This window comes from Uloborus diversus, chromosome 1 (assembly GCF_026930045.1).
Source record: "Uloborus diversus isolate 005 chromosome 1, Udiv.v.3.1, whole genome shotgun sequence".
NCBI lineage: Eukaryota > Metazoa > Arthropoda > Arachnida > Araneae > Uloboridae > Uloborus > Uloborus diversus.
Window position 1 is genome coordinate 243,932,439 of NC_072731.1, and position 22,827 is coordinate 243,955,265.

Consider the following 22,827-nt stretch of genomic DNA (forward strand, 5'->3'; position numbering starts at 1 on the left):
ACAAACTGGAATGCTTAAATAAGAAAAATATACATTTAAATTTTTTTAAGCTCTTCCTTTCTAACCGTTCAACAATATACTCGTAAACAAAGAATACATATTCAAAGTGCAACAATATAGGCAGTAAAAAAGCTTAATGCACCAAGAGTTTACTTACACGGGTCATGATGGAAGTGCTCCAGTCTCCCAGTGGATACGCAGAAATTCTGATGCAAATTCGCAGTTTTCCATAGCTTTTATACCATAAAAATGAATTCTTCACTGCCTTGGTTTTAACAAAATTACAACGGTTGAAGAACTTTTCTTTTATCGTATGCATAGTTGAGTGCGCTCGCGCATTAAAAAGTGAAATACAGAAAAAATGTAGAATGTTAGAATTTTGAAAAGAGTATATGTGTGACATTTTTTAGCCATGAAATGCTTCGTAAGGTTGTGAATATTGTTCTATGTCTATTGTTGTATGTCAAGAAAGAAAGAAAAAAACTTTTATAAACTGTACATATTTTATTATATGTATTTTTACTATATTTATTATTATTATTATTTCGTTCATCTATTTATTTTAATTATTATTTTAATAGTTGGATATTTATTTTATCATTTTTTTTTATCATCACAGATGTCATCGTGCATTTTAACGGTCAAAAAGTAGGAAAAGTAGGATACTTTTGCAAAAAAGTAGGAAAAAGGACACTTTTACAAAAAAGGAGGAAAATATAGGACCCGTATTTCAATACAAAAATAGGAAAGTTTCGAAACAATTAAAAAAGTAACTGAACAACATTTTTCATGAAAAACGTATTTTTAACATCCCAGTACGTATCCGACACGCAAAATATATAAATAAATGGACAAACAAACAAAATAAGAACACCATTATATTTAACTGGAGTACTATATACACTTTTTTTAAGGTCGACTCAATTTCTTAAGAGAGTTATTAGAAATTACATTTCTTTGAAGATTTTTTCCCCCCAAAATTCAGAGAAAATGCCACTCACAAACATAAATCAAAAGATACGTACAATATTGACGTAGAAGCAATATTAGATTGTCGACGCCAGAAACATCAAATTATAAGTAAAACTTACGACTTTTTAGAGCTGTTGGTGCATAAAGCTTTATTATTTTAATTTTATTATTTTTAAAAGCTACTTTATTATGTTATTCAGATGTATGATTTATTAAGATGTAAGATTAAGTATGTTATGTTACTAGATTATGTTATATGCCTTATCTTAGAGCTCAGTTTCATTTCCTCTAAAGTGATTCTTTTAAGTGAAATTTTTATTAATTTTAAATTGTAAATTTCTTCTTTTAAATACTAATATATTTTTTTTCTAAATACTTTTCAAATGCTAGCCAAAAGCATGCAAGTAATTAAAAAGAAATCAGTTTTTTCAGAAAAAAAAAGAAACGAGCTGACGTGTACATAACATGACTTACTTTTACTCCAACTCAATGTCATTTCCCCATTACTGGCAATTTTAATGTGATTCAATAGTTAACTCTCTAAATATCACCAACACTGGCCAAATTGAAACAGATTTAAAAAAATAATAATAAATAAAAAATAAAACAAAATCGCCAAATTTGTCACCTAGTTGGCGACAAAACTTGGCGACCAAAAGACTGGTGATATATCGCCAAGTGTCCGCCAAATTATAACACCGATTGAGTTTACATCGAAATTAACAATGATTCCCCCCCCCCAAAAAGGGTCAAAAGATCCCTTTAAAAACACCCGAATGCAACCAAAAGGGGAGGTGCACAACTAGACCCCACTAGGAGTCTACGTACCACATTTCAACTTTCTTGGACTTACCGTTCTTGAGTTATGCGACATACATACGCACATACATACATACATACGTGCGAACAGACGTCACGAGAAAATTCATTGTAATTAACTCAGGAATCGTCATTATGGATATTTTGCGTGTCTAAACGTTCTTAGGCACTTAGGTCGAATCGAAAAAAAACTCAATATTCATTCGGAGGCGAGTAAAATGGAAATTAAAGTCGACTTATGAGTAAAAACTTTTTCGCGAATACAACCTTTTTTAGAAGAGGAGAAAAGAAAGTAAAAAGAAATAAAATAAATTTTGAAGTAAAGTAAAATTTTAAATGAAACGTTCTATTGCATTAGGATTTGCACAATACTGCATGCAAGTGTTTCGGCATGACAAGGAACGCCTCTTCAATGGAAAAAGTGAGCTTTTGTCGATGCCTTTTCATCTGTAAGCTCACTTTTTTTACATTGAAAAAGGTTGGTTTGGTTTAGTTTGTTTATTTTTAATGGCGCAAGAGCCTCTGAGGGCTATACTGTGCCAAACAATTTTTAAGTACCAATTATATACATAAGTATAAAATCAAGATATGTTAAAAGTAAGCGTGTTTTGAGAAGAAATTGACAAAGGCATTCCTTGTGACGCTGAAATACAATTCTGCATATTGTATATATATATGCAGAAATCTGCAAGTTTTTGTACAAAGAAACCTTTTATTTAATTTTTAAAAAAAGTATGTTTAAGAAAAATCAGTATTTTATTGTCAAATGTTTCAGTTTGCTTTCAGTTTCTTTGATCGATTTTTCACAAAAGTCGTCAAACATAGTCGTCTTTCTTTTTTGAATTTGCTTCTGTTCGTTCCGAATCTTCCCCAAATCTGAGTCACTCTTCCCGCTAAAAGCAATTATTTCATTTAATAATACAGGCATTGTTTCGTATCAGTGTCCGTCTTAGGATGTTTTCATTCTGTCAACTTTTATGTTATAGAGAAGAAAGTATGAGACAAAAAAATCGACTTTTAGAACATTTATTACAAGACACAATGTGAATCACAAGGCAATTTCAGTTCGAAAAATCCCATTGTTTTACCAATGAGCGTAGTGAACATAACTGAAAGGGTGATGTAAGGGAGAGGGAATGGCATAGGGGTAATGATGGTGAGATGTATAGACAGGAGCGTGGAGTCCTGGCAGGGCATAGAAGGGCAGCGTGAAAGGTGAGGAATGCAAATTGACTTCGGTCTTCTCCTCAACAGGTGCTTTGGGTGCGAGGGCTGCTAACTCAGCAGCTTTTTCAGCAGTCTTCTTGTCTACTCCGATGTCCCCGGATGGTTGGAATCCGTCTTTTCCGGCTGTGTAGGTGGTCTTACGCAGGTCACCGTTGGCATCCAGGTAGCTGAAGCTGCCGGATACTATTCCATCCCCATTGGAGGATTCCTCTCTCTGGTGGGAACCTGCGTCTTCCGTGTTGTACTTGAAGCTGTACTTTCCGTCATCTTCGATCTTGTAGTCGATCTCGCAGTGAACGACGGCGATGAGGCAGAGGAAAGTAGCTACAACCTGGAAGGAGAAGTATTGGTGAAAAATACTACTCAAAAATACGATGATTTATTATTATTCAAAACGCTAGATAGTATGTCGACATCAAGCACGGATAGCTAATCCGTAATTTTTGGCATAACTAAGCAGAAAAAGCTTGCTACAAATCGGAAGGAGAACTATGGGTGAAAAATGCGAAAATCCGATTCATCACCGGTATTCATAATAATAAATAGCACGTATTTTAGGGTCATGGCAAGTTGAGTAATTACTTCCTTTTACAAAAAAGGAAGTATTGTATTCGCAAAAAAATTTTCACTAAAAAATCGGCCTTAATTTCTATTTTGCTCACCCCCGAATGAATGTTGGTTTTTTTTTTCGACTTGACCACAGGTGGATATATGCCTAGGAACGTACAGACACCCGAAATATCCATTTTGACGATTCCTGAGTTAATTACAACGAGCTTTCTCGTGACGTCTGTATGTACGTATGTATGTGCGTATGTGTATGTATCTCGCATAACTCAAAAACGGTATGCCCTAGAAAGTTGAAATTTGGTACGTAGACTCCTAGTGGGATCTAGTTGTGCACCTTCCCTTTTGGTTCCATTCGGTTGTTTCTAAAGAGCCCCTTTTTGGGGGGAAATCATTGTTAATTTCGATGTAAACTCAAGTGGTGTTATAATTTGGCGGACGCTTGGCAACATATCGCCAGTATTTTTGTCGCCAACTTGGCGACAAATTTGACCATTTTTTTTTTTAAATTTTGAATCTAGTTTCAATGTGGCCACTGTTGGTGATATTTAGAGAGTAAACTATTGAATCACATTACAATTGCCAATAATGAGGAATTGACATTAAATTGGAGTAAAAGGAAGTCATGTGATGCACACATCAGCTCGTTTTTGTCATAAAAAGACAAAGGAAAATTGCTAAAATCTGCAAAAAGAAGTATTAGTGACAAATGCAATTAAAAATCTGGTGAGTCATTAGTGTTCATAACGATTTATAGTAGGTTTAAAATAACTGAGGGTAATTAAGCTGTATGTTTTTGTTGGGAAAAATAATGTTCCTTCGCTTCGTGCTATTATTGAATTCTTATGAACAGCATAAAAATGGCTACACGCAGATTTTTTTTTTTTTTTTTTTTTTTGTGCATGTTCCTTACGTAAATCCAGTTTATGTTGGATTGCTACGAAATTTAGCAATGCGGTGCTTTGATACCCGATCACGAAAGTTCAAGGTTCAAGAAGAAAACAAATCAAAGTGTTTCAAATTTAAATTCAGAGTTATCGAGTCATTGCATACATTGCACTTTTCTACGCGAGCGATTAACGAATCGTTCCGAATTTCACGGTACGTTGAAGTGCAGAAATCGGCACCACTTGAAGTTTCTTTGAATTCTATATGATGATTAAACCGCTTTGAATAATTTTCTGCGAAACAAAATCGAAAAAGTTCAGCTCAATTTAAATCAGATTACTGTTACAGAACTCGTGCAAGTACGCTGATAAAAAAGGAATCATAAATTAAATGAGTAACGTTACGTAAATGAGACATTTTTTAATCCCGTCAAAAAAAATTTTCGAGTTTGTTTCTTAGAAGGTGGGGATGCTGCATTTTTTGCACACCTGATGATAAAATTAATTCTTTAACTATGAAGTAAGTGACATAATTAAACACCCGGAAAGTATTGGTAGTAAGCTAGTACAGAATAAAGTATTAAAATTACTGAAAGTAGTTTATATAAATATTTCTTAGGATTCTGATTTTGTAATTATTTTTTAACCGACTTCAAAAAAAGGAGGTTATGATTTCGTCTTGCGGCTTTTTATGTATGTTTTTGTATTACTCCAAGAATACTGGGCCGATTTGAAAAATTATTTTTCTGTTTGGAAGGGTGTACATTCTAGATGGCCCCATGTTAATTTCATCTGGTCTGATGAGGGGTCTCGGAGAAATTTAAGAAACTTTAAATTTCATACGTTGTGGCTACGTAGAGCAGCTTTCGTCAGCTGCGAGGTACGTCAAAAGGTCACATGATTTTGGCGTGAACGGTGCATTTTTTCGACGGAGGAATCTTGTTAATCTATAAGCAATAGTTACATGAATGAAATGAAATTACTTTTTCTGTTCGTTTAATCTTCGAAAAACTTGAACGACACATTTCACTTGCTCTGACAAAGCCCGGTGATAGATGTTACAAGTAGGGGTTCGATGTTTTAGAAAAAATATCGATTTTTTTTTTCATCGCCGATGTATTTGAGTTGATGTTTTTTCTGCAGTCAAAATTTTCCAATTACAAAGAAAAAAAAAAGAAAAGAAAACGAACTGAGGCATTTTATAAGATACAGTGGTGATGAAAGCTACATCATTTATTATGTATCGCAAAACTCAGTTTATTGAACGAGTTCACCAGTTAGAATTCTTAATTTTAAAAGTCCTCTTTCATTAAATCTAAGTAATTTTTAGTTTTTTTATTTCTTAGGCGGAAAATGAAAGAAATTACGAAATTATTCCTGTTAGTTTATATTGATGTTTCAAAGTTCGGTATTTTGAGTTTATGTTTCAGTTACTTATTCCTTTATTTTACATATGTGAAATATTTATAGTTTATTTCTATTATACGTTCACTTTGAAAGTTCAAAAATCTTAGTTATGAATTAATAGGAAGAGGCCGAGAGTTTAGTTCGGTTATGTAGTTCGGTCTCCATCAATAAAACTGAATATTTTCTAGGAAAAATCGCTACTTTCCTAATGATTATATGTCTGTGTATGCTTTCTGTGTATCAGAGCTAAAAGGCACTTTTGTTATAAAAAGTTAACGTTTCGGTAGGACTTGTTGAGTGATTCTTTTGTTCATAAATTTTGAGCTTTTAATCTTAATTTCATAATAAAGAGGACATTGTGCTTTTTACCTCAGTTAATTAAATAAATATAGTGTATAAAAACCCAGATTTAATTATCAAACCATGAACAAAAGTTCCTATATAGTGCGATCTGCAATAACTATCGAGTGAAGTTAATCTAATCTATAGAAACACAACTGACATGGCAAAAACTTCTTCATTTTAAATAATACATTACATACATATATTCATATACACACGCGTGTAGTAATAGTGTCAGACATATACAAACTGTGATTGAGGGGCAATATTTAAAAACAATATTTTTTAAAAATTAAATCTTAAAGCTAGGGCAATAATGAAAGGTCGAACTTAAAATTACAAAATAAAAGGTAAGTGCTATTTTGTCTTATTGCCCTTCTCAAAAAAAAAAAAAAAAAAGATATATAACCGTGATTAAAAAAAAGGAAAAGTTGATATTTTTAATTATTTGCTCTTATCTAAAAAATACGTAAATTAAAAAGAAGCAATATTCTCTAATTTTTAACTGTAACTGCATCAAAGTATAAGACAGTGCTTCTGCTCCACATTCTTTTGTAATGTGTTCTAGGAAAAAATTTCACTCCGGGACAATGTCCCAGAATATACGTTCCCTAGGAAAAAACGTCCTTTTGGAAAACAGCTTCAGAACTTTCAATGAGATCGAAACTATTTTAAATCTCAAGTAAAATTCATCTTTAAAATGAAACTAAATGTTTAAAGTACAATTGATATAAATTAATTTTAAAGGCTGAATTTGTTGTTGCTGGCAACATTAAAAAGGAAGCAGTCGGAAATACAGGGGCTCCCAAAAGTGTTCGTACACTTACGATTTTCAATAAAATACGCCATTATCCATTCGTTAAAATTAATATTTTGGAATGGGTATTTAATTATAAGATCTATGATCTATTTTCAATAAAACTACATGAAAATTTTTAATAACATAACAAAACTTTATTTTTAAGAAATCAACAATCAAAAAGTGCCAGAAACTTAATCTCACAAAAGTCTTCGTAGACTTTGAAAAAATGTCAAAAAATTAGTAAATAATCTAACATTTTACTACGTTATTATCTAGTAGAATATCATGCAGTATCAACAACAGTTTTTAAACGTCTGGGAATATATTTATTTTTTTTTCTTTATTTTTTAGTGCAATTTCTGAGTAAGTGTTCAGCCGCACTTCGAGTCTTACTGTTTCTAGTTCGCTTTTCGTTTCAATGGTGTATTTTCGCAATCTAGCCACCAGATATCTCCATATATGTTCCATTAAGTTTAAATCTGGCGATTGAGGATATATTTCTAAGCTTAAGGACAATTTTTGAGGCACCAGACGCAAACGTGTGCTTCTTATCGTTGTCTTAATGAAAAACAAAGTTGTTTCCGATTACCAAATTTCGGACTAATAGTTTAAAATTGTTTTTTAAAAACATTTAAATGAACAGCATGCTTCCTTATTTCATCAAAAAATTCCAAATCTCCTTGTCCTGATGTTGATATGCACCCTCACACAAAAACACCTTCACCGTCCTGATTAACTGATCCAAATAAGTTCTTAAGATTAAATTCCTCATTTTTTTCCCCCTATTTACATTATACAACAATTTAATCCAAAATGTTGAATTTATTTTCACTCATAAGTAAGACGTTGTTCCAAAACGTTTTGAGCTTATTTATCATTGATTTTACAACGGAAAGCGTAAGCTTTCTGTTTTTCCCATGAACAAAAAAATTTCTGCGGGAAGAGGTCCCATTTAATAAAGCTAATCAGAGAACTTGGCGAACAATTTTAGGTAAAAAATTAAGGGTAAAATGTTTCATTCAATTCTACAGAAACTTTTTCAGCACGCAAATGTGTATTTTTCATGATTTTTTAAACTGTAAATCTCCGATCACACTTAGTTAACTTTGCCAATTGACCTTTTCTTACCTTGCTTTCGATTCAATTCTTGTCTTTAAAGCATTTTATCAAGCACTTCACTATAGAATGGCATAAATTTACGAATTTAGAGATATTTCAAATCAATTTACGGCTACTGTGAGGGAAAAAAATCAATTTCGAATCATGTTTTTTTACACATACCTGCCATTTTAAAACAATAAGCAGATTATTAGGGAATAAATAAACAAAAAAATTAAAGGCAAATGACTTCACAGTGTGATCACAGTGAAAAAATCATTAAAAAATGGTAATTTTAGTCAAGAATTTATTTGAAAATATTTCAGTGTAAGATGACTTTTGTGGCGTATTTTTTCTCAGTCGCTTCGTGTTTTGACAAATATAAAAAATAAAATCTGGCAATATTTTGAAAAAAAAAAACTACTGGGTTTTATTCAGATAGGCATAGGAATTCAATTTCGCGTTATTTTGGTTTTACTACAAAATTTCAAGGAGTACGAAAACTTTTGGGAGCCACTGTACATAGCTTGAAACATACAATTCGCAGTTTCAGTTCAGATGCATTCCCCAATTTATTAAAGTGCATCACGCTCGTAGTGGCAATCACTACATCTACTGCTCCTTGTAAAAGGGCATTTTCCACTCAAAACATTTTGAGAAGTTTCCTGAGAAATAAAATGTCCGATGGCCGACCAACGTCTTAAGGGTGACTTCAGTAAATGATAAACGTCGCCAAAATATTGATAATACCAAACTTATTGACGCATTTTCTTGTAAACGAAGCTCTTTTATTTCAAATTAGTGGTACCCGCACGGCTTCGCTCTTAGTAGAAAATTAAAAGGTCTTTTGGTTCGCCTGTATATTTACAAAAAATGTATAGTGAATTTCTCGCCAATTGGCTTTCCCATGTTACGGTTTCCACGTTATGACAACTTGGTATTTTACTCGTCCATCTTATGTTAGTTTTGCTAGGGAAAATGTTCTTAAAATTGGAATAGAAAAAGAACAAAATCGAATTTTCGAAAAATCGCTTCGAGGTGCACACCCTTATGCTACAAACTAGCTTTGTGCCAAATTTCATGAAATTCGGCCGAACGGTCTAGGCGCTATGCGCGTCACAGAGATCAAAGATGTTTAAAGGAAAGTACTTCTAATGAAAACTCTCTCCCTCTGAGTGAAATGTTGTTTTATCAAGTGCTTTAAAAATTCTTTCTAAATTGAATTGTTTTAACAGTTTGCTAGCAATACTATCTTTCGAAACGTATAACAATAGCTAGCAATTGCTATACGTTTCGAAAAAAATTATGATAAAGTATTTTGATGAAAAGTAAGCAATATGTTAAATTTTGTCAGTTGATTTAAGAATTGCTCTTAAATTAGAATTCAAAACAGTTTATTGCAATCTTCTGATTTTAAATCGTAATAAAGTAAGTTATTTTATGAAAAGTAAGGGAAATGTTATGTTTTATCAACAGCTTAAGAAATTGTTTCTAAACTGAAATTCAGCACAGTTTATTGCAATCTTTTGACTTTAAAACGTAATAAAGTAAGCAATTTTATGAAAAGTAAGGGAAATGTTCTGTTCTTTCAACAGTTTATTTTTTTTTTAAATTGAAATTGAAAACAGTGTTTTTTTGTAATCTTCGATTTTAAAATGTAATAATGTAAGTAATTTTAGTTGAAAAGTAAGGGAAATGTTATTTTTTTAAACAGATCACAAAAAAATATCTAAATTAAAATTTAAAACATTTTGTTGGTAATCTTTGATTTTAGACCGTAATAAAGTAAGTTATTTTATGAAAAGCAAGCAAAATGTTAAGTTTTTCTCAACCGTTTTAAAAATTCCTTCTAATTTGAAATATTTTAACAGTTTGCTTGACACATTTTTCTTTCTTTTTTAAATCGTAATAAAATTAAGAATGAAAGTAAAGGAAATGTAATATTTCAAATTGTTTTAATGTTAAAATAAATTATACATCTATTCAAATAAATTTTCTGAAATTTCAAGGGATTGCAAGGGAAGCTAAAAAATTTTCATCTCAACTTTGTTTACGCAGAACATTTTTTCATGCTACCTTATAATGCAATGTAAGACGGCATGAACTTCAAGTTCAATACAAAACTTAAAATTAAATTGGATAATTATTTAATGACATTTTAAAATATTTATTCTCAGTCTTGCTGAAAATGGGGTCGTTTCCAAAATTTTAAAAGTATTTTTTTCTGAAAGAACATGCTTAAAAACATAGGATCTAACCATTTTTTAAATAATTTGTTTAAGTTTAATATTTTTAAAAAATTACTTAAGTCGGTGCGCATTCATTGTTTACATTTCTTGCCGATGACATCACAAATGATGAAATGCCATTCAGTGTTGCCATTCACAGAACAAAGTATTTAATTAGCAACTTTACTTACGTGTATTGGCAACGATAGGGTTGATAGCAAGCGCAGAGCGTTTAATTTGCTGTTTGATTATCATAACGTGGAAACGTAGTAGAAAGATGCGCCAAAGAGCATCATTTGCGACGTCATCAAGACCACGCCTCGTTTGCAAAATCGGACGTTTAAAAAAATTAATTAAAAAGTAACTGTTGGGAAAACGGAAGAATTTTCTGGGTCCATGTTATTTTCTTTGCTTATTCTATCAATTTCCGTGACTAAAAGTACTACTTTTGACTGAAGGAAATAACCCCATTATGATCTGTTGTAATTTTCCGTTTAACAAACCGTCAGTGATTTATTCAGTTTTGTAAATTGGAACCAAAAAAAAAAAAAAAAAAAAAAAAACGTTAAAAATATTTCTTTAAAATAGCAATTTCAAATAGTGCATCATTGATTATTTTTTAATTAAACTTAATTTTTCTGCGATCCAGTTTATGAAAAAACTGTTAAAGGAAAAATTTTAATTTTGGGTGAAAGTTTGAACATTTATGAAACAAATTCTACGTAACCATATTTTCCTTTAAAAGTAAAATAGAATTTAAAACATTTCCAATTTTTAGTGATCAAAAATTACCCCTGGATCGGGACCTTTCTTAATTCCTTCTGAGGGTATTTAAAGATCGCCCAGTTCGTTTTTGAAATAACGAATTTTTAAAATTGTTCTTAATACAGCACGTGAATTGATAAATAATACGTTAAATTAAATAGATAAGCTTTCAAATCTTAGTAAAGCAGCGGACAAGATGATTTTATTAAAATAAAAACTCAGTAGTAGGGTAGACCGGGGCACGTTTACGCGGATTTTTTTCAATGAATTTTCTAATTTTCATGTCTTAACTTAGGAAATTTTAGCTATGTCAATTTTATGAAGCAGTTAATGCAGTCAAAACTGGTATATTTAGTTGTTGCTCAGTTTTTTTTTTTAGTTTTTTTCAGTTTACGTTTAAAAACTATTTTTGAGTACAAGTCGGTTGCGTAAACTTACCCCGAACACGGGGTATGTTTAAGCATATTTATCTTGACACCTAACGTGGTTCTGTTGGTGTTTTGAACATAATGTCTTACCATCGTTAAAATAAGGCAAATTTCTTACAGACTGAATAGTGCATAAAGTGAAAGTTGAATGAGCATGAAGATAGCCCTACATGATTGTAACCTATAAGATACGAATTGTAACTCAATTAAAAAATAAATGGTGATTTTCAAAACTAAATAGCCTGAAAATACTAAAAAGATTTGAGACAGTTCGGAGCGAAAAAAGCGTCAGGGCACGTTTAGAAGTAAGACATCGTAAGAACGTGCGTAAAGGCGCTGCAACGTCAACGTGTAAACTTGCCCCGTCGCTAAGTTTGGATTTATTTTTAACTAGTGGTACCCGCACGGCTTTGCCCGTAGTTTAAAATTAAAAGTTCATTCGGTTTGCCTGTATATTTACAAATAATGGATGACGAATTTCTCGCCAATTGGCTATGTTCATTCGCTCTCCCATTCCACGTCATGATAATTTCGTAATTTACTTGTCCATCTTATTATAATCTTATCTTATGATAATTTTGCTCCGGAAAATGTTCTTAAAATTGATATAGAAAAAGAATAAAATCGAATTTTTGAAAAATCGCTTCGAGGTGTACACCCCCATGCTACAAACTAACTTTGTGTCAAATTTCTTTAAAATCTGCCGAACAATCTACGCGCTATGAGCGTCAACGACATCCTACAGACACCCAGACATCCAGACAGAGAGACTTTCCGCTTTATTATTAATAAATATGTGAAAAAAAAAAACTTGATAACATTTTAATTCATACAAGTACAATTCTCAAAAAAGGATAAAATTCTGCTAATTTTTATATATTTGTAATTTCTTAACTAAGTATTATTTATTCACAATAAGTTATTTCTGCATGCTAGACAGAAGCTCGACTGATGCTCAAAAACGTTTGAGACTATGTGCTAGAGAGCAGCATCAATCTGTTATGACTGTTGGCTGTCCAGTTATAATTCGATTAGAAAAAAAGGCACTACGTAAACGTGCCCCAGTATACCCAACTTTATATTCTTGTTGTTTTTATAGCGCTTGCAGTTAACATATATTAACTGTCACACAAAAAGACTAAAATTTTGCATTCAATATCTTTTTCTGATCATGTTTACTACAGGACATGGGCATGATTAGTGAAACCCGGGTCATATTCAAATACATATGCAATTTGCATATGTTTGCCCCTTTTGAAGTTAATGCGTAGAACTGTATAAAAACGGTGAATTTTCAAAATAACTTCGTTTTTTATTCACTGTTAGATTTTTTTTTTTTTACATCAAAGAGAGATTCCAAAAAAAATTTTGTTCCTCATGGAAAACAAAAAATCGGATGACCTGTGGGTTTTCTCGGATTGCCTGATTTTCTGTGCATGCTGTTAATGCCATTCTATTTTCTGTGCATATCATCACAAAAAAATAAAATTTACCACTCAAAATGTAAAAAAAGGAAAAAAGGGGGGGGGGGGAGAATGTAACTATAGAAAGGTCATTCGTGTTTTTATTCAGATGCGAGAACTTTTTATTTGCGTGAAGGAAAAAGGTTTGATGCATAAGTTTTGAATTTTCATCGTATATTTCATGAATTTTCAGTGCATATTTGCATGCATATTTTGATGCTCTATTGTGCACTTATCCCGGGCTTTTATAATGTGGAATTACTCCAGTTATGAATAATTTCCCCATCTATAAGAGGAAACATTTGATATGCCTCAATGTAATTCTATTTAATATTTAAAATAGATGTAGAAAAGCTGATCAAAACTAACATTTTTTAGACAAACTAAAAATAAGTAAAACAAATACTTTAAGTCGAGAGGAAGATTTTTGTAAACATATGCATGTTTAGGAACCGATCTTTGAAATAGTAAGCATCTTTAAAGACGCTCAATTTGATAAACTAAACAGAATATTACAATGGAGCAAATGCAGTCATCCTGTGGTAGAGAATACGATTCCAGGAAATATGCCACATTTTATATTTTTTTATTTTTTAAAATAAAAATTTCTGGATAATTATTTACCCTAGAGATGTAATACTAATCAGAAATTACCCAGGGTCACTCTTCTTAACAAACTTAATTATTGAATTGATTATTTTTATCTTTACTAATAATAAAGCTGAAAGTCTCTCTGTCCGGAGGATGTCTGGATCTCTGTGACGCGCATAGCGCCTAGACCGTTCGGTCGAGTTTTATGAAATTTGGTACAAAGTTAGTTTGTAGCATGGAGGTGTTCACCTCAAAGCGATTTTTCGAAAATTCGATTTTGTTCTTTTTCTATTCCAATTTTAAGAACAAAATTTTCAAAAGATGGACGAGTAAATTTCGAAATTATCATAACGTGGAACCGTAACATGGGCACAAGCCAATTGACGAGATACGAAATTATCATAACGTGGAACCGTAACATGGGTGCAAGCCAATTGGCGAGAAAATTCATCATACATTATTTGTAAATATACAGGCGAACCAAAAGACCTTTCAATTTTTCTATTACGGGAAAAGCCATGCGGGTACCATTAGTCCTGTAATAAAGTATACGGTTCCAGAATATATGCCACATTTCATCAACTTTTATTTTTTTAAATAAAATTTTCTTGATAATTATTTACCCTAGATATGTAATACTAATCAGAAATTACCCAGGGACACTCTTCTTAACAAACTTAATTATTAAATTGATTATTTTATTAATAAATCTGAAAACTTACGAATTTCATGATGAACCGTGTCTCCCTTGATGCCGTCTTGAAGAAGATAAGTACGAATGTGTAAACGTTTCGCACATCAATTTGTTTATATACATCTTCAGGAATATATTTTTTTTTCTTAATTGTATTCATTTCGATGCAAAGCAATTGTCGTTTGCGTGGAATCCGTTACATTTAGGTGTCTTCAGGGAAAAAAAAACTCAAGGCTCTCCACCCCGTTTGGACGAAAATCGATAGCTAAATTGATTATTTTTTTTCTCTCTCGTGCATCAACAAGGATTCGTTTGCTTTTTGTTTTGTTGAAGGTCGTTCTTGGGTTCGCGGTAGCATTTTAACCTCAGGTTTGCCGCAATGAAACAAATGTCAAGATATGACGGGAATAAAACAATGCTATAATAAGAATGATTTCACAAAGGAATGGACGCGATGTATTAATTATATCCTTTTATCAAGTTGCTTGTTAAACAACTTACACTAATTCTGAAAATAATAATAATAATAACAATAATAATTTTAATATTAATACAAACAGTTATTGTGGTAAAAAGCTTACCTTCTCTAATTTTTCACTGTGAGCCATGTCTTTCGTTTTTTTTTTTAAGCAATCACGATTGCTTATTGTTCTCACTTGACTATTTTTGACGTTCCTTTGATTTTTCCCACCGCCACCCTCCGCACCATCACCGTCGGCGGGCTCCTCACGATGCTGCACCTATAGCGAAAGCCGTTTCCAGGTTGCATCCATGTCCTACACACGCGCGCATACATACACAGTTACACACACGCACCGACACACACATACACACACATGCACCTACACATACCTGCACACACATACACAAACACACCCACACATATATACAAAACATACACACACACATACACACAACTACCCACACATTCATGCCTGCACACAGACACAAACACATATGCCTACACACACATGCACAACCCCCCCCCCCCCCCACAGACACAAACACACATGCCTACACACACATACACATAACCCGTACGCACAAACACATACCCCCACACACAAACACACACGCCTACATACACACACTCGTGATTGCGAGAAACATAATTTGAATTCAAGATGTCAAAATTCAAATTAATTTTTTTTCGAGCAATCACGATTGCTTATTGTTTTCATTTGACTGTTTTTGATGTTACGCTGATTTTATTTTCCCGCCATCACCCTCTGCAGCATCACCGTCGACCATTGAGCTTAACACTAAAAGAGGAGAGCGAACTAATCGGTCCGTTTTTTGCCCAAGCGAGTATGGCAAAAGAATCGCACTTTTAACATTTAAACTCAAGTTTTATCATGTAAAGCCTTTTGCCGTGCATTTTTCAAATCCTTAATATGTTCAAACCGTTGTGGCAAAAGAAGCGGTCTTTTGCCATTAAACAAGATGTTTTATAATACAATTGGTTTTGCCAAACTCGCTCGAAATTCAGACCGTGAGCCTCAGTGTAGAAGAATGGGAAGTTCTCTCTCCTCTTAGTGTCATAGCTCAATGCCGTCGACCGGCTCCTCACGATGCTGCTCCTATAGCGAAAACCGTCTCCAGGTTGCGTCCATAGCCTACACACACACGCATACATAAACACACCTACAAACTCACACACCTACACACACACACACCTACACACACACTCACTCCTACACACACATACACACACTCATGCCTGTACACAGACACAAACACACATTCCTACATATACACTCACACGAAAGCCTACACACACACACACACACACACGAAAGCCTACACACACACACACGAACGCCTACACACACACACACACCAACGCCTACACACACACACACGAACGCCAACACGCACAGCACTACATACACAACACGCACACACATGCATACACACACGCGCATACATACACACACACGCTCGTGATTGCGAAAAACATAATATGAATTCAAGATATCAAAAATTCAAATTAATATAATTTTTCTTCTTTTTTTTTTATACATTTGATTGTTAAAAAAAAGTTGCCAGTATTTTACAGTGTATTACATCATTCAATAACTCTACAATTACAGTTTGGAAGCTATTTTTGAAGCTGTTGAAAGTATACTCTTCCTATATATTGTGATATTCCATGAAATAATAACAAAGACAGAAATCTGGGGATTTTGTGAAATACCAAGGGGAAGATTTGGAACATTTAGAAATTTTGTTATTCTGCTTAAAAATTGCGCTAATTTAATTATAAAATAATTTGTTTTGCACCCCATTTCTGCCTGAGCTCAAAGTGACCCAAGTGACCTTAAATGACAAGATTACTTTGACCCAAGCTAACAGTTTATTTTAAATGGATATTTTATTTTAATGGGTTAAATTTTAAATGGATGAAAGAAAATATTGATTCTTAACTTTGGATAACTATAAACTAATTTAGGACCCGTACATTGAAATTATTAAACTATGGTTGAAACTTTAAAATAGAGAAATTATAACTCTTTGTCTTTATTCTATACTAGCGGTACCCGCACGGCTTTGCCCGCTGTATAAAATTAAAAGGTCATTTGGTTCGCCTGTATATTTACAAAAATGGATGATGAATTTCTCGGCAATTTGCTATGTTCATAGCCCATGTTATGGTAATTTGCTCGCACACGTTATGATAATTTTCTCGACCACGTTATGATAATTTACTCATCCATGTGTTGATAAGTTGATTGATAAAATTTCTTAAGGGGGTCCGGGATACATTAAAAAAATATATATATATATATAGCCTAGAGTTTTGAAAATTTTTGCACTAATTCACCATCCATTTAACAAGCAAAATCATAACAAAAATATTAATTTGTTTTAAATTTAAATTTAATTAATTTTTTTTAAATGGAGTTGCTTTAAATCGCTAAAACTCAAAATATTCTTCATTAATTTAAAAATTTGTTTCAAAAAATTATACACAGATATCTAAGCTTTAATTTTTATTCGGCGATTTAATAAATATTATTCAATAAAAAATAGAAAATACTTGAAAAAAAATTTCGAAAAATTCAAAGATACTTAAAAAAAAATTATATTTTTTGCTGTAAACATTTTTTTCAAAATCGCCGAATAAAAATTAATGTAAACTGTACGAAAAAGATATACTCCAAATTTCATTACTGTATCTTTATCAATTCTTGACTTATAAGAGTTTGAATGCAAAAAGTCGGGAAAAATTGCATCATGGAGAAAAACGTGTTTAAAGTTTCTAAGTTAAATATAATATTAGGTAAATGCAAGCAACAAAAAAAATTATATATTTAGTTCTAATTAAGACAGAAACAAGATTCAAGCGTCCTTTTAAGCAGAAAAAAAAACGGAGAAGTTTTTTAAATGATTTTTTTAAAAAATGCAAAATTTAACAACTTTTGTGTCTCGGATCCCGTTAAAATTAGAATAGGAAAAGAACAAAATCGAAATTTTGAAAAATCGCTTCGAGGTGCTTAACCCTGTCCTACGAACTAGTTTTGTACCGAATTTCATGAAAATCGGCCGAACAATCTAGGCGCTAGGCTCGTAACAGACATCCAGACAGAGATCCAAAGAGACAGATATCCAGAAAGACAGAGATCCAGAGAGACAGAGATCCAGAGAGACAGAGATCCACACTTTTTCAGCTTTATTATTAGCAAAGATTATAATGCTGAAAATTTTTCCATTGTTTTACTGAAGAACTAAGACCTCAGAATCATCAACAAACAGCTTATAGACTGGCGATGTTCAATCGCATCTAGTAACCCATTTCTTGTGATGTAACAGCAATAAGAAGATTCAAAGATTCTTGCCTTGGGTGGAGCAGCTAAGGTGTCCGACGACGAAAAATCCGAGGTCGTCTCAGAGAACACCGTTATGCTATTTAATTACGACGAACAAACAAACACCGGACGATTTTTTCTCAAGGTATTTTTTTCTATCAGGAAAATCGAATGATAATCGCATGTAAATAGAAGCTAAAATACGACATATCTCTTATTTCATCTTCAGCAGTAGGTGTGTAGCGGTAATTGGCCGTAAAAGGAAACTAAGGATTTTTTTTAATTGCTCCAGCATTAAATTTGATTTAGAATTATTTAAGTTATCCGAATTCTTTTCGTGCCTGTCTTTGGGAACATTGTAACTGCATTTTTACTTTCTTCTATATCTAATATATAGAAGAAAGTATTGGATTCGTGCAAATTTTCGAATTTTGACGGATTCGAACGTTTTGAGGTGTGTTGAGTCCATTTCGACTATTTTTGGAAAATGTCTGTCTGTCTGTGTGTGTGTATGTGTGTCCGTGCGTGCGTGTGTCACGTCTGTGTGTGACCAGTTTTTTGTGGCCGCTCTACAGCAAAAACTACCGCATGAAATCGAACGAAATTCGGTACACATATGTGCTCCTATGTGAACTTGTGCCCATTGGTTTTTGGCGCGAATTCCTCCAAGGGGGGTGGAGCAATGAGACGTTTTTTTGAGTTACGCGTGCTTGCTATTCCTCAGGAAGTAACTGGCGGAATCAAACAAAATTTGGTCCATATGTTGCCATTAACAGGAACAGGTGCTGATTCAATTTTGGTGTCAATAACTCAAACGGGCGTTGAGCTATAGAACGTTTTTTGTCGTCAATTGTGACTGCTGTATCTCAAGAAATAATGAACGGAATGAAAGAAAAATTTATCGGCAAGTAGCCCTTAGTGGCTATAAGAGCTGATTTTATTTTGGTGTCAACAGCTAAAAAGAGGGTAGCGCAATCGCCCGTTCTTTTTTTCCTTTGTGAGTGCCCTATCTCAAGAAGTATTGCTACGTTCTGGTTGAAATTTGGAATATATGTGAATCCATATGTAAACAGGCTTTGGTACAATTTTGACGCCAATCGCTCCAAGAGGTGTTGATTTTTTTTTTTTTTTTTTGCGAATAAAAATAGTTTTATTAATGCAACAATAAGAAAGATAAACCGTAATAGATTGTCGTCTGCGCATTTCTCGTGATTTACATTGTATGGAAATGATCGGAAATATTATCTCAATGATTTAAAATTTTTGACTGTTGCCATCTTATGTTGGTTAACAAATAAAATATTTGTAATTAATTCAAGCAAGGCTTTTAAAATAACTTTCAATTTTCGCTCTTTGCTTTGCTTTTGCAATAATTCAGACATTGGGATGGTCGTCAAGTTTTTGCATGTGTAATTTTGTTTTTGTTGGGAATATTGCTTCCTCGTCAAGCATGGGGAGGGATCAAAAAATATATATATATATATAGAAGAATGTTTCGTGATGGCCACAACATACTAGTTTTGGTAGTAGTTTTGACTCAGCCGTTCATCTCTTTAGTGGGTCGATAAAATGAGAACCAAGTGTACTTGGGAACCAAACACTGGGGATTCCGCGTTAGGCTGACCACCTAACGGCCTTGCACCCCAGAGCCCCCGATCAGGAGAACTGAGTTGGGCACAGTAGGCCTTGGCCCTCATGGGCTGTCATGCTACAGGGTTTGGTTTTTAGTTTTGATAAAAATTTGTAGTTAACTAGTATTTTTGAAAGCATTTCCATAAAATTTTGTAAAAACTAATTATTTGTAGAATATGTGAGATTCTTTTTCAAAAACATCAGAAATGCGATCAAGTATTTTTTTTAGAACTTATTAGAACAAAAGAACCACCAAAATAGTTTATTAACTCTTACCTAATGAATACACACGGTTTGTAAAGATTAAAAAAAAATAATAATTTGAATTTTGACCTCTTGAATTCAAATTATGTTTTTCGCAATCGCGAGTGTGTGTGTATATGTAGGCGTGTGTGTTTGTGTGTGGGGGGTATGTGTGTTTGTGTGTAGGGGGTATGTGTGTTTGTGTGTAGGCATGTGTGTTTGTGTCTGTGTGCAGGCATGAGTGTGTTGGTAGTTGTGTGTATGAGTGTTTGTGTGTGTGGGGGGATGTGTACGTGTGTGTACGCATATGTGTTTGTGTTTGTGTTTGTGTGCAGGCGTGAGTGTGTGGGTAGTTGTGTGTATGTGTGTGTAGGTGTGTGTAGCATCGTGAGGAGCCGGTCGACGGTGATGCTGCAGAGGGTGCTGCTGGGAAAATAAAATGATAGCACATAAAAACAGTCAAATGAAAGCAATAAGCAATCGTGATTGCTCAAAAAAATAGAACTCCATAAAGCAATTTTCTTTGTGATATTTTCGGCAAATTTGCAACATCTATATACTTTAAAGAGGAGATAATAACAAATAAAGTCTAGCTACTCCGGTTAACAATTTGGTATATCCCACAGAAACCAGTCTAGAGACAAAATCTGCAAAGTTTCATAACATTAAGGGGGTCCGGGACACATTTTGAAATTTTTTTTATTATATATTTTCGAGTTTTGAAATTTTTTGCACTGATTCACCATTTATTTAATAAGCAAAATCATAACATAAATATGAAAAGAAGAAAATTTTTTATTTAAATTTAATTATTATTTTTTTTTTTTAATAAAAAATGGGGTTGCTTTAAATTGCTATAACTCAAAATATTCTTAAACAATTTTCTTTTTTTTTTTCAATGAATTACGCACAAATATCTAAGCTTTAATTTTTATTCGGCGATTTTAAAAATATTGATTCAATAAAAAATAAAAAAAATATTTGAAGAAAAATTTCGAAAAATTCGAAGATACTTTTTTTTTAAAAATCGTAATTTTTGCAGTAAACGTTTTTTTCAAATTCGACGAATAAAATTAAAAGTAAACTGTTTGAAAAAGATCTGCCCCCAAGTTTCATTACTTCATCTTTATCGGTTCCTGACTTATAAGAGTTTGAATGCAAGAAATCGGGAAAAATTGCATCATGGAGAAAAACGCGTTTCAAGTTTTAAAGTTAAGTACACATTAGTTAGGTGCATGAAACAAAAATAATTATATCTTTCGTTCTATTTAAGATAGAAACAAGATTCAAACCTCCTCTTAAGCAGAAAAACACGGAGTAATTTTTTACATGATAAAAAAAAAATTGCAAAATTTGACGATTTTTGTGTCCCGGACCCCCTTAAGGTGAGAATGCGTTGAGTTACCTTTTAAAAACCAAACAAACCGAATAAAATTGTCATGACAATTTTGTTTAAATAGAGCAATTTCACTTTTTTTAAAGCAATTTCATTAATCTGTAACTTTGTAATGTTCTACTCTTTGCTTTGAATTTGTTCTTCAATTCTATTCTTCTGTGCATAAAGTTTCACAAACGGCAAATAAAATGTATGTCACACTCAAGTTTCGAATCACAACATTATTTAAAAATAACTGAAAAAAGTACAAAATGTAGGGGAAACTGGAGACCCACTTTTTACAAAGGCATTTAAAAAAAAAAAAAAAAAAAAAATCATAAGAAAAATTCCCAGTTGACTTTTTTCGAAAGAATATATATATCTGAGCAACTTTTTACATGGCTGTTTTTTATTTAAATTAAAAATTATTCTTTTTATTTTCGATTTTTCAAGAGGGTCCAAACTGGGCCAAACCTCCCCATTTGAGGGAGGTTGACCAACAGAGGTTAAAAGTTATAAAAACTATACTGAAATGTAAATATGTCTGATTTATTACTAATATATGACACAAGCAACAATTACATCAAAAAAGAAAAACCATAATTTTTTAAAATAACATGAGAATATTTCACATTTCTACTCACCTTATTGAACACAAGTGAAATCTTCGTTTTACTGTTTGGTTTTCTTTACTAATACTTGTTCTTTCTTTACTAATAAAAAGCTGAAAGTCTCTGTCCGGATCTCTCTCTGTTTGTCAGGATCTCTGTGACGCGCATAGCGCCTAGACCGTTCGGCCGATTTTCATGAAATCTGGCACAAAGTTAGTTTGTAGCATGGGGGTGTGCAACTCGAAGCGATTTTTCGAAAATTCGATGTGGTTCGTTTTCCAATCCAATTTTAAGAACAAAACTATCATAAGATGGACGAGTAAATTACCAAGTTATCATAACGTGGAACCGTAACATAGGCAAGCCAATATGCGAGAAATTCACCACACATTATTTGTATATATACAGGCAAACCAAAAGACCTTTTAATTTTCTACTGCGGACAAAGCCGTGCGGGTGCCACTAGTTTAAAATTTTTTTTAGACATTTTTTACTCTCTTTCATGTTATGCATTTTTCTATTTCAGCTTTGGCATGGGTGTCTGTCAAAATTCTGGATGTGATTCGTTTTGTACCTCCTTTCACTTTTCTAGGTCCTGCTTTGGCAAACGGGCGCAGCTGTTCTAGTGTTACGAGTTGTGAATTGGATTAACGAGGGCCTGTGTGGGTTGGATATCTTCATAAAAATATTATTACGGATCCGGTGCGACTTCCAACTTTCTTTAAATGACGACACAGTTCTTGAGAAAACACAGGAGATTTATTTACACTATGCACATAGAAGATCGTTAACAACTGCTAAATTAATCATCAGCAAGTAAGCAAATATCAATCAACACCGCAAACTCAACGGTTACACCCGTATTTA

General features: G+C 32.8%; 1 protein-coding gene across 1 annotated transcript; it reads right to left on the minus strand.

Moving 5' to 3' along the window:
* Window positions 1-2,801: 2,801 nt before the first annotated feature.
* LOC129226351 (endocuticle structural glycoprotein SgAbd-9-like) lies at window positions 2,802-14,375 on the minus strand. Its single transcript, XM_054860957.1, has 2 exons — window positions 14,319-14,375; window positions 2,802-3,349 (listed from the first exon to the last, which is right to left on the minus strand). The coding sequence occupies exons 1-2, from the start codon at window positions 14,325-14,327 to the stop codon at window positions 2,876-2,878; spliced, it is 483 nt and encodes a 160-aa protein (XP_054716932.1). The 5' UTR covers window positions 14,328-14,375; the 3' UTR covers window positions 2,802-2,875.
* Window positions 14,376-22,827: the final 8,452 nt, after the last annotated feature.